We start from the raw sequence: 16,563 nt of genomic DNA on the forward strand, positions 1-16,563 counted from the left end.
TTGGCCCACTCATTTCATATGCTTCGCCAGCGCTTTTCAATTACAAAGTCATAAAATTTGATTTCTCAAGCTCCGCATTTTGGCCTCGACTCTGCTTATTTACGGCCCACTCGCATGCGTTATCCTTGCAGCATTTTCGCCATTCGCCATTTGCCCATTCGCCAAGTGCCCGATGTAATTTCAACCTGACACATCACACGAGGGACACGTCTCGTCTCGAGAGCTCACAAAATTGCTGTAAATGGATGCGAGTTAAAAAGCCAGCAATTTTAAATTGCCGCTGTCGACATTGGCGCCCCTTTTTGGGGCACTTTTTGGCAGGCAGTGGGGAAAATGGGCTTCCGAGGGGTGAATTCTTGCGCACTTGATGTTTATGTGTCAAGCTGCTGCTGGTTACATTGCCTTACACTTTTGCCGCTCGGCGTTTGGCGTGGTTATAAATAATGAATGCGTTGATTTCGAATCATATATTTATGCCAGTGGGCTTACACCGACCAACAAAACACGGCAAGCAATCAGAGGGCGAACTTTAAGGCTTATACATATATTCATATTATTTTAAATATTTGCTTAAAATAATCTTAAAACTAACAGCTTGCTACAACTGCGAGTCGAAACTGGAACTATGTTGCTCCAGGAATTTTTAGAGCGGTCTGTGTTTTTTTTAGACAGAAATCCTTTAGTCAAGATATCCTTTTAAATGGAATTTTACTGGAATTTCCCGCGCTTTTCCAAAGTCAAGGTCAGGGAGGGAAAGGCATCAAAATAAGTGGAGAATATGAGCGGATCACTGTTTGCCATTAATTTTGTTTGAGAGTGTTTGACACGAGTTCGTGTAACATTCCTGGCATATGTAGGCATTTTGGGTGTGTGTGTGTGTGTGTGTTTGTTTGCCTGTTTATTTGTGTGCATAATAAAATTTGTTCACAAAACATGTGTAGAGACGAGAGGCAGAACAAAAACATTTGCTTATCTTTCGGAATCCGCATCCTTCTGGCTCCGTCATTTTCACTGCTGTTTCATTTTTGATAATGTTTTTGCATTTAAAGTTTACGTGGGCGTATGAGTGATATGATTTGCATACGAGGGCGCGTAATAAAGCATTGAGTTTTACATGAATTGCGGGTACGGCCTGTGTCGTTTCGTCTTCTTTTCCGTTTCCTGTTGGAAAACAACACGGAATACGTTTTGCCTTCCCCATGGCCACATCTCCCCATTTCCCCATTTCCACATTTCCGCACGGCATTTGCATATTTGGTGGCTGCGTCTTATAGTCCTTTGTTATTTTCATTTGATTATTTATGGCGCCATATGAAACATCGCCCCCGAAAAGAAGAAACATCGATGATTCCCGCCAAAGGAATTTATGCTCCCAACATAAATGCCCGTTTTGTCAAGTCAAACATTTGTTGTTGCCCTTTTATAGCTCATTCTGTTGTTTGTTGTTGTCGCTTGTTCTTTCGCACAATTTATTGGTTTTAAAATTATTTCTCTGGCGCGCTGTGACATCATCATAAAAAATACCATTTCACATTTATTCACGCAAGTATTTCCGTTGATGTGTTGCCATTGTCCTTGCACATTGTCCATTGTCCACTGTCCATTGTCCATTGTCCTGCCGCCCCCTTTCAGCACATTGTGGGCGGGAGTCACAACTGCTAATTGTTGGCAAATTTCCAGCTTGTTGGCCTCCAGTGCGAACCACGTACTTGACGTACTGGGCTTCAATCAATGTAATGGCTCACCAGCATCACCACCAATCGATTTGATTTTTCGCCCTGCTCGCAGAAGAACCCATTTAATCCCAGTTTCTGATACAAAGGCAAGGGACATCTGATAGCGATGCTGTAATCTAACGCAATCTAATCCGACTGCAGCAGCTGCATTTGTGCATCGCAACAAAGTGCATCGCTGGCCCACAATTTTCCACTCAATATACTTGTGCTCACTTGTGCCGCCTTGTGCTGACTTTTATGGGGCTGCCGGACGAACGTGGCATGCCTTTGCTCATGATCCTGCGAGTGAGTCATAAAATCTCTTTATATGGCTGCCGGATAACTTTGTCTCTTAGCTGCCACTAATTGAATTGTTTTCCAAGGGCCCTGCAAGGGCGACTGCATTCAGTGCGGCATAATGCCAAAATGAAATTCCTCGGAAGCTTAAGTAGATGCACTAAGCATAAACATAAAAAACTATGGACAATGCAGCGAAATACTCAAATTCGCATTGGCTCGTCGAACAAATTGTCAATAATAATGGCTGTAGTAAAAGTTAGTGGAGCATGCTGCTTATCATCAGAATTCCTGATACTTTACGATGCAAAGCCTTTAATGCCCTTTAAGAAGTGCACAGTAAGAGCTGTGATAATCTGCTTTATAACATTTTTCTGGCTCGGTTATCCTATTTTTGACTGGATTTTAAGATTTAATTCCCTCGGGACTTTCCTATCTCTTTCTCTGCCTCTGCGCCCGTCTCTTTCTGCGTCTTCAACGCGTCTCTGCAATGAGCGAGATAAGTGATGAGGTGTGTGTAAGTAATTAAAGAACCCTAACGCATAATGGAAGTTAAGAGTCTTTGGAAATGGTGTTGGTGTTGGTGCTGGTGTTGGTGTTGGTATTAGCGGATTATTGGGAGCGTGTGATGTGGATGTGTGAGTGTCAGGTGCTCCATCAAGTCGCGAGACATGAGGAGTAGGAGTAGGAGTAGGAGTGAGTGCCGCCATTGAATTTCCCACGACAGAACCCATTCTCAGCCTTTAACCACGCGAGATTTTGTTTTATGTAAATATAATAAGCGCCTGTCTGCGTGCGCGAGTGTACGGCAGTGTACGTCTGGCAGAGACGGCATCAATCATACGCCATGTTGTGCTGCGTTGAATGGTGGCTAAACAGGCGGAAACGCTAAAACGCGAGCGCGCGCTCACTCACACAAAACCACGCGAGTTGCGAAATTGAAAATTTATCGTCTAGAACACACACGCACACTAGACCGCAGCATGAACAGCGGGCGCTAACAAGAAATTGTCAGCAACAAATTCAGGCGGCAACGGCAACTGCACAGCAGCAACACATCGCCGCACTGCAGCAGCAACAGCAAAAACAGCAGCAACAGCAACAACAGCAACAGCAGCAGAAAAGCACAGCAACATCAACCTGCCATTCCATGAACCTTCAACTAAGTTGAGCTGTTGCATGCGCTTCATCAACGTCATGCTTAGTCGCATTCGAGACATTGTAGGCATTGCATTTGCAACAGAGTGCAGCAGAGTGGAGCAGATATTGCTGGCGATCGGGTAAGCGGGTGAGGGTTGGGGGGGTAATAAGGATAGGGTGTCGGTTCGAGTGGGTGGCGTAGGGCACACCCGATAAAAATTCCGAACATGCAGCCACTGGGAACCCCAATCACTCCATTCGCAGTGACTTTGTTTGCTTCGCTCCGCATTTAGATGAACTCGCACATGGGGCAAAGTATCACAAGTTGGCACTAAAAGGAGAAATGATTCAGAATTTAGGATTTGATAACTAAAAGTGAAGCTAAACAAAAAAGAATCAATATTGTATTAAACAATCAAATTTACAATATAAAACTTTTAATTTTTTTGGTTTTCTTTTCTGTTTAAAATCCAAATGCATTATGCTTTTAGTTTCAGGACTGACACGAAGTAAACAACTTATTTCTCTGAGTGCAACTCTATGGTAGTTCTGTGGTAGCTGAATGACAAATTTATTTGCCCACAACTCCCAGACAAGCACGATTCCCGAATGACATTTATGAGATCCGACTATCTGGCTGTTCAGCAAGGGAATTCGCTTACATCCTGTGTGCAGCTTTGTGGCCCCACAATTGTGCAAGCCGAGCCAGTTAGATGGCTAATTTATGAATGCAGTTGCATTTGGAATCCAATTACCAGCGCCGCCGGCACCCAAGGTAGCCAAGTAACAAGAAAACACAAATTACAAGCCATAATAGGAGAAATTCCAGTGGCACACACACAAAAAAGAGTCCCACAATGCATTTGCATGCGCCGTTAAGTGCGAATGGAAAAAACACAGCGGATCTAGGAAAAGCCTAGGAAAAACCCGGTTGTCCCCCAGCAAGGAAAAGCGAGACGGGGGGAGGGGGAAGGCAGGCAACATGTGTGTGTTTTTCTGACACTGGATAAAGATAATCAACTTCCGTCATCAGGAGAAATGCGGCATGGCGGCAACAGCTCGACAGTTTTTAATTGAGTTTACGCTTCGTGTGCTGCGTTATGAAAGTGTGTGTGCTGGCGGGGGGACACTGGAAAAAAAGTATAGTTCGATGCATTTCATAGTGTTTTTGATGTGTTAAAAGTAATATCTTTTATGCTCCAAGGCAGTTGAAGCATTGTATAGGTTATAGTATATAGCATGTTACAAAATATTTAACAAATTAAGAGGTTACTGCTTGTTTTTCTCGGTCTTCCTGTGGGAAAGCGCATTATTTGCACTCAGCTGGAAATGACTCGCTTTGCGGTTCTTGCACTTACACTCGCCGTTCTTTATGCGCTCGTATGCCCTATTTGCCGGGAGCTTCTGCCAAGATTTTTAATTAAGTTAATGAAGTGCATCGTGTGGTTTTTGGCCACATTTAGGTGCATTGCCAAGAAGTCGCGTTTTCCGTGCTTATCAAGTCCCCTTCTAATAATAAGGACATTAGTGGAAATCCGCGCCACTCAACACATTGTATATATTTACCGAAAGCAATAAAGGATGCTCGGCCACTCGGCGAGGATAGAAATGTGCTGATCCTGGAAGCTGGGATAAGGGAGGGGGGATAAAAAATGAAGCTCAGTTCCGAAACTTCCGGTGGCTGGCGAAAGTAAACATTAAATATTTATGACGCTGCACAAAAAATGCAATCAAAAACGTGAGAAAAGTTTCTATTGCATATTTATGTGCGCACTGAGCGGAAAGCGCATCAAGGAGGAAAAAAGCTGCGAAAATATTGCGCCAAATTCTGAGCTGGCTTTGCAATGCTCTTACTTGGAATGGCAACAAGCTGATTACATTCCCAGCTGACTTTCTACATATTTTTTTGCAAGGTATTATAAATGTTTTTTCTTTGGCTGAAACAGTTTGCTTTCTAGTTTATGAGTAGGAAGAAGCTTAAACATGGAGCAAGGAACCAGGATCCAGAAGGGAAACAAACAATTGACAACTCCATATTTTCATATATTTTAAAATAGACTGCTATAAATACCTGTCAATTGGACCATCTTTTAACGCATTTGCAACATATTTAAGTGAATACCATAGCTATCAATTAAATGGCCACCCACAGAAGCCAACTCTTTAATAAAGCCAAGTTCCCCTTTCAAATGCAGGGCACAATAGACTCGAGCTCGCTGTGAAATGTAATGAATATAAAAGTGTTGCCGACGACGAAGGTCGGGGCTTTTTGGGAGGTGCAGAGGTGCAGAGCTTCTGAGAGAGCGCTGCACCAAAATGGTTTTCAATTTAGTTAATTTATGGTGCGCATTGTTGGCTCTGAAGTCGCACTGGCACACAATGGGCATATTTATTGCCGTTTTATTTTCCCATTTCAATGCAATTACCCAAGCCGACTGCCGCACCAAACTGTACCGAAATGTATGCTTATAAATGGATATTTTTGAAAGTATTGTTGGCCAGCACACCAGAAGGCGAGAGCACCATGAGACGGCGGAAAGTGCTGAGCCAAGAATATAAGCCCTGAAAACATATCGTATATCTCACTGTCCATTGTGGGACCAGCTGTCCGAAAAGCGGCACTTATCCAATTTGAGGAGCCACAATGCCCCAGGATCCTGCTGCCCGTAAATCGCAGGCCCGCCAGGTTGGAGGACATTAGAACACATGTCGGGGTGTTCCACTTCTGGTCCTTCCACTTCTGCTCCTCCAGCGCCTGTTAAGTGCAAAGTTTTAACGCTGGTTAGCAGCTGCTAATTAGCATAAAGTTGGCTCAACTTTCGCGCCACTCTGCCACACATTCACTGGGAAAAAAGAAGGGCGTTAGCAAACTGGAAAAATCTGTGGGGCCTAGCTTCGCACAAAAAACTAGTTTAAAAACTGAGAGCAAACTTGGGATAGAAATCATCTCACTCATGTAACTTTTCAACTACACACATTTAGACACCCTTATGAGGTATTAAAAAATCCATATATTTTTCTGATATGTCCAAAGTGAAACCACTATATTTCCAGAGAAACCACGTTGCATCCCCAATTTTATGCCGTGTAACAGCGCAGCAGAGGGGCTCCATTCATTCCGCTTTTTGACAGCGTCACTTGCTTTAGTCTGCGTGACGCTGCAGCATCTCGGCGGGATCCTTTAGCTCATTCTGCTCCTCCTCCTGCTCCTGCTCCTTGCTCACCCCGCTCGTCCTTGCCATTGGGGCATTGCTCATTGCTCGCAGGATGGCGCCGGCTTTCGCTGCCGTCTTTTGTTTAGCTTGAAGCACGTCTCGCTCATCTCTTTGATAAATATTAGTTTAATTCTTTGCCGGAGATGGGACTTCAAGGCTGCCGCTTCAGCCGTTTCAGCATCTTTAGTGGCTCGTTTTCTTGTTTTATACAATTATTCGGTTTCTTTTTCCACACTTTATTGCCCCGGCGCATTTTTTGTGTCCTTTGTTTGGCATTTCATTTCATTTCGTTTCATTTCGCCCGCCTGGCTAAGTGAAAAATGTAAATATTTTTCTTTGATGGAAATCCAAGTATCGAACTTACAGAGCTGCTGGTAACTCGATCAGCTGAAAATTGATGGAAAATCGTCGGACGCGAAACGTTGAATGTTTCAACTTAAAAAAAACAAAGCAAAACCAATTTCGTTCTTTGATTTACTTAAAGTTGACTTGAAATTAAGTTCTTACCAATCGAATGATTTCTCTTAGTGAGCAAACATTACTTTTCAGTACTTTCTTCGTTCAATTGGTTTCCATTCAAGACTTTCCATTTATATGCCAGCTGAATTTCTTTTTCAGCACATATGCAGAGAAAAGGTGCCAAATAAAAGTGGTGCCAACTTAATTCGATGCCGGGTGGCTGAAATCCGACCAAATCTCTTGGCTCTAATAGGCGGCCTGCAATTTGGCCCATTCACGAGAATGGCTTCCATTCAACGACTTTGCAATCAATGAGAGCTACTCCTTTTTGGCGTTTTGCTTGTGTCGAAAACTGGGAAAATTGGCAAGTGACAACCTCGATGCATTTCGGTTTCCGCACTCATTCCATTCATTGAGGGGAAAATGCTGCGTTTGCGATCCATTCATGAGATACTTCAACCCGCCATCCAACAGACGCCATCCGCTTTTCCGCTTTTCCTCTGTGACAATCTGACAATCTGTCTGACATTTGCCAGATTTCCGAAGGCCAGCAGACACGTTTCCCGCACTTTCCCACACTTTCCCCACTTTCCCAGCTCCCTTCAGTTGAGTTATGATTAGATGACAGAGCGCTGTGACGTTTAAATTGAATTTTCGATTCTTGCATGTTTATTTCACATCTGACTGTGTCCAAACTTTTCTGCCGAGCAGTTTCCAAATTTAGCCGCCGAGGCAGGCAAACAAAAAGCCAAATACAACAAATTTCCGCCGACAGTGATGTACGTTTATATCTCTGCAACAGGTGCAAATGTCGCTGCCGGGTCGAGCAATTTGTCGGAAAAGTTGAGCGGCTGTCAGCGGTCCGCAAACTTTAGCCACTTGTCAGGCTGACCGCTAAATCGCAGGGTAAACTAAACTAAAAACTAGGAACACTTTATTTTCATTTTAATTATGCAAATAAAACTATATATTGCTACAAGGAAGATCATAGTCAAGCTCTTTAGTTGGAAATAACTTATAGATTGATATATAACTTATAGATTCCTGGAACTGCCTACTTAGTACCTTTAAAGACTGCAGTTTAATTTAAATTTAAAGTTATTCTGTACTATATTTTTAATGAAATAATTGCAGCTGCGTTAAGAGGCTTTTCCATGGCGCTTTCCCAGAAGTCCCGCTTAATTGAGCGGCCCAAAAAGCAACATTGACTCGCCCGGGGCAGTGTACCATGAAAATGCAAACAGCAGCCGGGGAGCAACAGCTGCCACCCCAAGGAGTCCTTCCAAAACAGGACAGGACAGGACAGGCCAGGGCAAACGGACACTTGTTGCGGCAGGACGGAGCCAAAGGATGCGTCAGCAGAAGGCAAAGGATGTCGGAGGATCCAGCAGCCTGTTGCAACTGCTCCGAGCATCCGGACTCCAAGGATGCCCCAATGAGGAGCCCCAGGCTCTGGGCAAACAATCTGGAGATGAAGGAAGGAAGGAATATACAATTTAAACGTTTCCAAATTGATTCCGATGGCCAGCCAGCTGCAATTCCATTTGCCCACTGCTGATTGAAGTGGAAAATTGCAGAAAATATGCGAAAATGATTTATCAGGCCAGAAGTTGCGAGAGAGAAAACACATTTTGATTATGTTAATTGCCAGAAAATTGAAGTGCAATATTTTCAGTTTCTTCAGCTGTTCGTCAAAACATTTGAAAACTTTCCCCAATATATTCAGTGCTGTTGAAAACTTCTACTGCCTAAGCCTGGCTTGACACACTGTAAAAAGAAATAGGTTTTTGTGTATAACTTTTAACTCTGAATTTTAATCAAGAGTTTCAGGCGCCAAGCCAAAGGAGTTGCAGGCTTAAGCCGAGGCTACTAAACCGTGTGATTAGTGAGCCCCCTTTTCTGGCAGTGCACCGAACCCCTTAGCGGTATAAAAATAGCTTTTTTACTACTTTATGCAAACTTGTCACCAAGTGAACTCTCTGCCCGCGCCCCCTGCTCCGCCAAGCACAACAAGTGGCTCCTGGCTTGGCAGGGGAATTTAATTAAAAACTTTTATGCGTTCCACCAGAGCCGCAACAACAACAGCAACAACAACAGCAACAAGAACAACAACAACAGCACACAAGAGGCACAGCAACAAAAGTGCGGCTTGTCAAGGGGAGAAACAACAAAGCTTTATCTCGGCGCAGACTTTTGCGCCTATTTTCTGAGGGCTTTTCCGCACTTTTCCGCCGCTCCTCCGAAAAATGTCCTTGCACGCCCCGCATAGCTGCAGCTAAAAAAAAAAAAACGGAGAGTAAAAGTTTGTTGCTTTTTTAGTGGCATGTAAATTTGTAAATTCATATTTATGCGAGGCCCGAGCTGAAATAGTTTACCCAAAGAAGCTGAAATGATGCAGCAATTTGCGGAAAGTTATGCGCTGTCACTTTCAGAGGCAAACTGGAAAATGGTTTCGGGCGAAGGCGAAATTGTTGCACATTTGAAGCACATCAAATTCTGAACCATCAAATGTTAAATGTTGGCCACAAAAAGTGGCTTAAAAAAAGGATCTAACGATGCCAAAACTCATCATTAGCTATCAGTGCTATAATGGAATAATAAATTCCTTGCTGCATTTACTGCATAAAAATGTGTGCATTAATCTACACTATCAACTAATTTAATTATTTAAAATTTCGAATTATTTCGATTTGCTGTTGATTTTCCAACCATTTATATCATCATATCAAGCTGTCGTAATGGAAAAAATTCAGCAAAATCATATTACACACATTGCAGCTGAACTTGACAATGTATAAATAAGTTTGCATCAGGGGAATTTATGATTTATGCCAGCGGCGGAAAATTAATGTTTAATTGGCTGCCTTTAGCATTCGGCATGCGGCTAAAAAACAGCAGCTTGAATTTGCATAATGCAAATTAATTCCATCCTAGCATTAACTTCATAAGATCCTTACCTGTTTTTTTTTGGGTCTGACAATTGCAATTTAAAAAGCTGGGCAAGTGGCGTATAAAGAACTGGTCCTTTTGTGCTTATCCCGACCACAATCCAATTGAGTTACTACCACTTTGCATTCAAGGACCAATTAGCCGAGGTTGCCGCTTTCGCTGCAGCGCAAGTCCTTGAGCATCTGGCCGGAATTGTCTTGACCAGAAGAAAGCCGGCTTACTGCGCTGCCAAGCGCATTTGCGGTTGAGTTTTTCCGCTAATTTTCGCCGAAGAAAAGCCAGCAATTTCCCCTGCTCGAAGCGGAAGTGGGCGCTAATTGAGGCGCTCTTCTTCGTCGTTGTCGACAAGTTGCAAACATTGTATCTGTCTGGATGTCATTCGATAAGAACGCCAGAGAACTGTCTGCCACCAATCTGCTAGCATTCTGACCCATCCAATTGTATTACCACAAATTATGTCACGTATTAGCGGAGTGAAAAACTTTGGCGAGAGACGCGAACTTTTGTGGCATAATTGAACTCTGCGTTCGTTAAGTTCTGGTTTCGGTTTCGCACCACTGGAGCAAAGTTTTTAATGTCAACATATAAGCACCCGTTGTGCACTTTCCACAGGACATCGGCACATCGGGACATCGCCGCAGGATTAGGACGATGGAGTTGGAGATGGAGCTGGAGACATATCCATGCGATTCGCCAATCAACATCATCGTCATCGTCAACGGCGACGGCGACTATAACCGCAGCCATCACAAATGCCATTAGAGCGGCAAGTGGGTTTTGGCCCGCAGCAAGGACACTGCGCCCGCTTCCGCCCACCGCCCACCACCCACTATCCGCCACCCACCACCCACCAGTCAGTGGGAACAACGAGGACCTAGTGGCATTAGTAACCACCAAGCCCTCTCGGAAAAATACAGAACGGCAGCTCAACTAACGCATCGTAAATTGAGATTTCTATTTATTGTCGGCGACCACAGAGCACTGAGAGAAAAGGTTGCTCACCAGTAAATTTAAGATTTTCCACATCAAAGGGTTTCGTGGCTATACAAATAATGTATTGATGGATTGTGAATCTGCAGATTTTATAACTTGTGAGAACTATTCACAGATTTATATGTTTTCGGTGCATGGCTGCAGTTCATCAAGTGTACGCTATATGTCTGTGGGTTCAGTTCGGTTCAGCTCAGCTGGGTTGGCTTAGTTTTATGCAGTCCAGTCACCCACATCCACATCCACATCCACTTTCCCACTTTCCCACTTTCCATTTCCCGCACTTTCCCCCAAATGTCACCAAGTTGAAGCGGTCTGGCGACTTTATAAAGTCGCTTAAGCATTTTTAATGGACTTTTAAGTTTGCTCTATTGTTTCATTTGCACTGCCTTTATGTTGATACACTGCATACTTGTGCATACTGAATTCATTTCACTGCAGTAAAATGTGTTCCCAAGTTAAGTAGGTTTAAACGCACACATATTTCATTTAATGTGAACTATTTTGTTTGATTCCTCGTAACTGTAATATCCATAAAAGCATTTCAGTCGAGTACATAAAGTTTTTAAATTCCCAATTAGGCAACACATTTGAATTGCAAATTGTTTAACCGGCTGACTCATTAGCTTTGTGAATTTACCATCAAATTGAGTTATTAATATACCTTTGGCATGCTAATATTGATGTTATATAAGCGATTTCCGCCCACTGCGATAAAGTTAATACGTATTTGCATTGCAATCAGCTAAATTTCCTTAATCACAACTAAACAAACTCCACTCCAGAAATGGCCAAGGTCCTGCTCCCATTTCTCCCTTTTCCCTGCGGGCGATGAGAGCTGGGTAAATACAATTAACGATTGTTTCGCTACTGAAACTCCGTACGTTCTATTAATACATATTTGATCTACTTATTTCAATCAATGTTCTGTCAACTACTTTTCGGCTGTTTTCCCCCCTCGTCCTGCCCGGCTAAACAAACTGTCAATCATAGGGAAAATCCCCCGGGGGAGAATGGGAAAATGTCCTGGAGGCGCTGGCTTTATTATGGAAATTAAATTGATATTTAAGTGACACATTGTGGCTGCGGAGGAGGAGGGCGGGGTGAGTAGGATGAATTTCGGCTGACGGCAAATTGTTGGCCCATACGCCCATTGTTAAGGCGAAATTAAATTTTTATGGGCTTAAACTGGGCTCAGTTGTTGTGCTTTTGTGGGCGTTTCGCCCCAAAAATATGCCTCGCCATCTAATGAAGCAGCTGGCAGCTGAGTGTGTGTATGCTGTGTGTGTGTGTGGTGTGTGTGTGTGGTGTGTTTGAGTGTGGTCAGCTTATGGTTTTTTGGGCTGGCATTTTGGTATTTTGACCTTTCGGCTGTAGGGTTTAATTAATATGCAAATGCAAATGAACGAAGAGCAGGCAAGGAGTTGGCCAAACGGGGCCAGCAATTTAAATTTAGTTCTGCCATCTTTAATGAACTCGCAAGCGCCGGAAAGTTGTGTTGCTGAAATATTTATTGGACCGCAACTTGGTCCACATGCTGGCATTACCAACTTTTCGGGGCCCTCGAGCTGCCACTCCATATTCATGGGTCGCCATTGCTGGACGCCATTTGCAATTCGTATGCAGTGCATTTCCGGTTTTCGGAAATGCATTTCCGCTTCCGCCGGCCCGCATTGCTTTGCAGCTCCGCAGCTCAGCAGCCTTGCAGCCACAGTTTGCTGCACATCAATTTGATATTTGACAGATGCGCTCAAAACTAATGCACTTACTGGCCATTCAACCAATTTGGTTACACGACTCTGATGCAATTTATTGCATTGCACGCCCCACCGCCCCGTCGCCCGACCACTTGTGAAATTGATTTGATTTTTATTAGCATTTTATGCGATTTGCCCAAGTGTCCATGGAGCGAGCTGCCCGGGGAATTAAATTAAACACGTTCTGCTCGCTGAGCCAGTGGAAAGTGCTCACCGTACTCCATACACCAAACACCATACACACACCGACTTTGTGTGGCCAGTGGAACAGTGGAGCAGGTGGACCAGCCATTTCTCATTGTTTGCCCGCAGCCGGTTTTCCTCGCTTTTCCTTTTTCCTGTGGCCACGCCCCCATGCCCCCATGCACACACAGAAACACACGCAGGCGACCATTACACTGAAAAATGCGCAGTAATCAGTCATGCATATATGTACATAGAAACACCAAAATGGGGCCTAACTTGTTAAGCAAATTTTGTTAGTTTTCTATGCGCACACAACATGAAGTAAATTTCTGATTAAATCAATTCAATGTTGAAAATAGGTAAAGTATTGTTGGGAAATTTTCCCGGTATATACACCACAATAAAGAGTTAAAACACGGCTGATTCGCAGTTGAATGCGTGTTTGCCATATCGAATTTCACACTTTCCCCCGCCCCTTTGTCCACCCGCAGTGCTTTCTTTGCGCGGGAAAAGCGGCAAAAGCGTGAAAAGGCACAATGGAAACAGGAAAATTCGTTGGCAACAAAAAGAGGCAATCAATGAAACGCTTTTGCTGTTGCACCCGTCACCTGCCAATGCAACTGCAACTGCAAATCCATCTGCATCTGGCTGGAATTGTGCGTTGGATTTTGCCATCTCGTCCTTAATGTGTTTTTCCGCTTTTTGCCAGCCGCACATCATATTTCACATCAGATGTGCTAGCTGCCGCGCTGCGTAATGACAGTAAAGTAATGATATCGCAAAGAAATGAAATAAATACGACAACTTTAATTATAGATGACAACTTCATGAGCAAAAACACGCGCAAATTCAATGGGAACACGAAGTGGTTCAGTGGTGGCACTAGTTTCCAATTCAAGGACTCTTAATTGGACGCAATTATGGCTTGACCCGACTGCCATGTCAGATCCCAGCTGCACTCGACCCCAGTTCGCACCCTCCTGCCGTCCAGTTCCGCTGGCCGCCGTGGGAGGTCCTTGCTGCCAGGACCAGCTTTTCGGCCAGGATGTGCCAGATCAGCGGGAGCCGGGGGGCAGCAGCAAGCCCTCTTTAAGAGCATGTGAGCCGGGCCAGTTTTGAGCACATAATAAATATTTATTAGGCCCGCCGTGCTGGCCAAAATTTAATTTGTTTTCATTAAGCCAGACAAAGCGCTTAAGACAGCTGCAAACATACAGTTCAGCTTCCTTGCGAGTGATTTGCTTAGACTCGTAAAAGTAAAGAGGCAATTGGCCTGAAACTCTAACAACTTTAGAGCATTTAATGACAGTTATGTGTCCATTTTTATAGATAGAAAACGCGAGTTTAACAGCTCAGTTTAAAGGCAGTCGAAATTTGCATTTATATTTGTGTATGCTTTTAATGTGGCATTTAGTGGTAACGACGTGCTAAAATGATTGAAATGCTGTTTAAATATATATTTTAGCGGCAAGTGGTCCAGGTTAGGCAGGCTTGACTGTGCAACTCCTCCAAGGAGTTGGCTGCTGGGAAAATATGCTTGAAATTAAAAAGGGTATTCTCGCCGGGGTCCTCAATGTCAGCGTCGTCGCCTTGACGTGGCCAAAAACATTTCGCTGGCTTAATTGCGCGCAAGCCAAGCAGATAAAAAAGCGAAATGAAAAAGTTTGGGACCCACCAAAAAAAGACAAAAACAAAAACGAAAATAAAGGGGAAAAAAAGACGGAAAAACGCGAAAATTCGAAACAAAAGCGCTCAAAGCGAGGAGAAAAGCGCGTTCGACGCTGAAATCGGCGGGGGGTGGGCTTTCATTTTTGGGCGGTGGCGAAGTAACATAACAAAACAAAATTAAAGTAAATATGCGCCCGGATCCACAGACAAAGTAGAAAGGCAAACAAAGCCGCGATCCTGACAAGGGGTCGAGCGACAGGAGACAGCAGGACAACAGAGACAGGAGACAGGAGAGAGCGGCGGAGGGACAAGGACGAGAGTAAACAAAATCACAATTAACTGAGAATGACGAAAAATAACAGCGCCAAAGGAGCAGCGAGCATGTGACAATGGGGCAGCTTTAAAGTGGTGAAAAAAAATAACAAGAAAAGGGGGAAGCTCAAGGACGAAGGACGAAGGAGCGACCTGTCATAAAGCATTTTAATTGCGCACCCACATCGCCTGAACTTGATTGGCGAAGTGCTGAAGTCTATTCAAATTGCACCCAAGGACAAAATGGAATGTTTAATGATTGGAAAAGGGTTTTCGGGCTCTGGTGCGCAGATTAGAGTGACAATGAAAATGACATGGCAGCGGAGCTCCCATAAATGTCTGCTAAGCAATGAGCTGCTTATTATCCTTGGTATAGAATCTCTATAATTGCTATTACAAGTTGTGCAGGCCAAATAATTAAAACAGCCATTTTAAAAACTTTAATTTCTTAGCTTATTAAGCTTATTTAGCTTCGCATGAACGTCTTAAAATTTGACAAATGAAATCCTCTCGTTTTGTTGTTCCTAAATATTATATTCGCGGTGGCATCGGCGCACTGCATCGTTGAACTCCTTGCACACACTGAGATCGTCGTTCTCCTCGGTGCACTTGAGGAACTGCCTCATTTCCTTGGCGCAAGGACCTTCCTCCACCAAATCGCTGTGATGCGGATGCTGGCCACGTCGTCTGAACAGGCCGGCTATTCCGGATCCGATGGCATGGCCCACGGCTGATCCGGCTGCCACGCCCACGGCATGGGCGGCCGCATCCTTGAAGACCATCTCGGTGCTCTTGGCGGTGAACAGCACCGGCGGCGAGTAGTTGGTGCAGCTTGGCTTGACCGAAGCACTTCTCTGTCTGCGCGGCATAGTTCCCCCGTCTTTTCTGGGCTTCAAATTTATGTATATTTCGAGATGAGCTAAATGGGGTTTACTTCCAAACGGTAGAGTAGAATTTCGAATGACACATGTGGCGTTTTGATGGCTAACTCAGAGAGCCCTGGCCTGCTCCGGGTATCCTTTTTAGCCGCTTTGACAGCTAATTTATATTGCATTCCCTGCCAGCTAATTGCTAAGTGCATGCGAGAGCGCCACCTGGCGGCCAGTGGCCAGCACCCTGCAGCGAGGATGGAAAAAGGAATTCTAATTTGTTTTCCCTTCTCACTTCTCACTTTTTGCGTTTGCTTTTCCCATTTCCCATTTCCCGCACTAATTACAAACACATAATGAATTTGTCGGCAAACGCGAGCGGTATAAAAGCAATACAAATACACAACTCCAGCTGGCTTCCCTTTTAAAATTCCACCAAGGAGGGGGCTTAAGCTGGTGGGGATATGTGGCCCTTAAAATACACTGAAAAAAAATGTAGCTTTAAAAGTACAATGCAAGCCGAATAATATGGAAACCAGCGTTGAGATGCAGCAAACTAACAACTACTAATATATTCTTAAATAATCTATAAATATTAAATAAGTTTTATTTTTTTGTCTGTACTTCTGCCGCATGGCTCGCAACCTTTAGAGCCTTGATGAACATCGCAAAAAACATTAACAAAATGGATTTCGGATTTAGGTGGCTGGTGGAACCGCATAGGAAATTGCTTTACCCGAAGAGTATTTCGTTTCGAATGGCAAGAACTCTCGACAAAGTCAAAACTCTTCGCTTTCAGCGAGTGCAACGGAAATTCTTTAATTGGCTGGCAGCATGCTAGAGTTGTGACTATTTTGGCTTTTTGGTTGGTGGAGAGGGGGGAGAAGCGAAAACACAGCGGCAATTAGCCAAACTGGCAAAAGTTTGGGCCTAATTCGAATTACGCAGTGCCCCATATGCTGAATTTTGGCAGCGAGTTCATGGGGCAAACGGAATATTTCATTAA

General features: G+C 44.0%; 2 protein-coding genes across 2 annotated transcripts in view; both read right to left on the reverse strand.

Annotated features, from left to right (window-relative positions):
* LOC122621249 (5-hydroxytryptamine receptor 1) overlaps positions 1-16,563 on the reverse strand; it is a 50,215-nt gene that overhangs the window by 7,023 nt on the left and 26,629 nt on the right. The gene's annotated exons all lie outside the window — the stretch shown is intronic.
* LOC122621251 (coiled-coil-helix-coiled-coil-helix domain-containing protein 10, mitochondrial) lies at positions 15,118-15,663 on the reverse strand. The gene has a single exon (XM_043799063.1). It carries the CDS (start codon positions 15,555-15,557, stop codon positions 15,213-15,215), a length of 345 nt encoding a protein of 114 aa, XP_043654998.1. The 5' UTR covers positions 15,558-15,663; the 3' UTR covers positions 15,118-15,212.

The sequence above is a fragment of the Drosophila teissieri genome, chromosome 3R (genome assembly GCF_016746235.2).
Source record: "Drosophila teissieri strain GT53w chromosome 3R, Prin_Dtei_1.1, whole genome shotgun sequence".
NCBI lineage: Eukaryota > Metazoa > Arthropoda > Insecta > Diptera > Drosophilidae > Drosophila > Drosophila teissieri.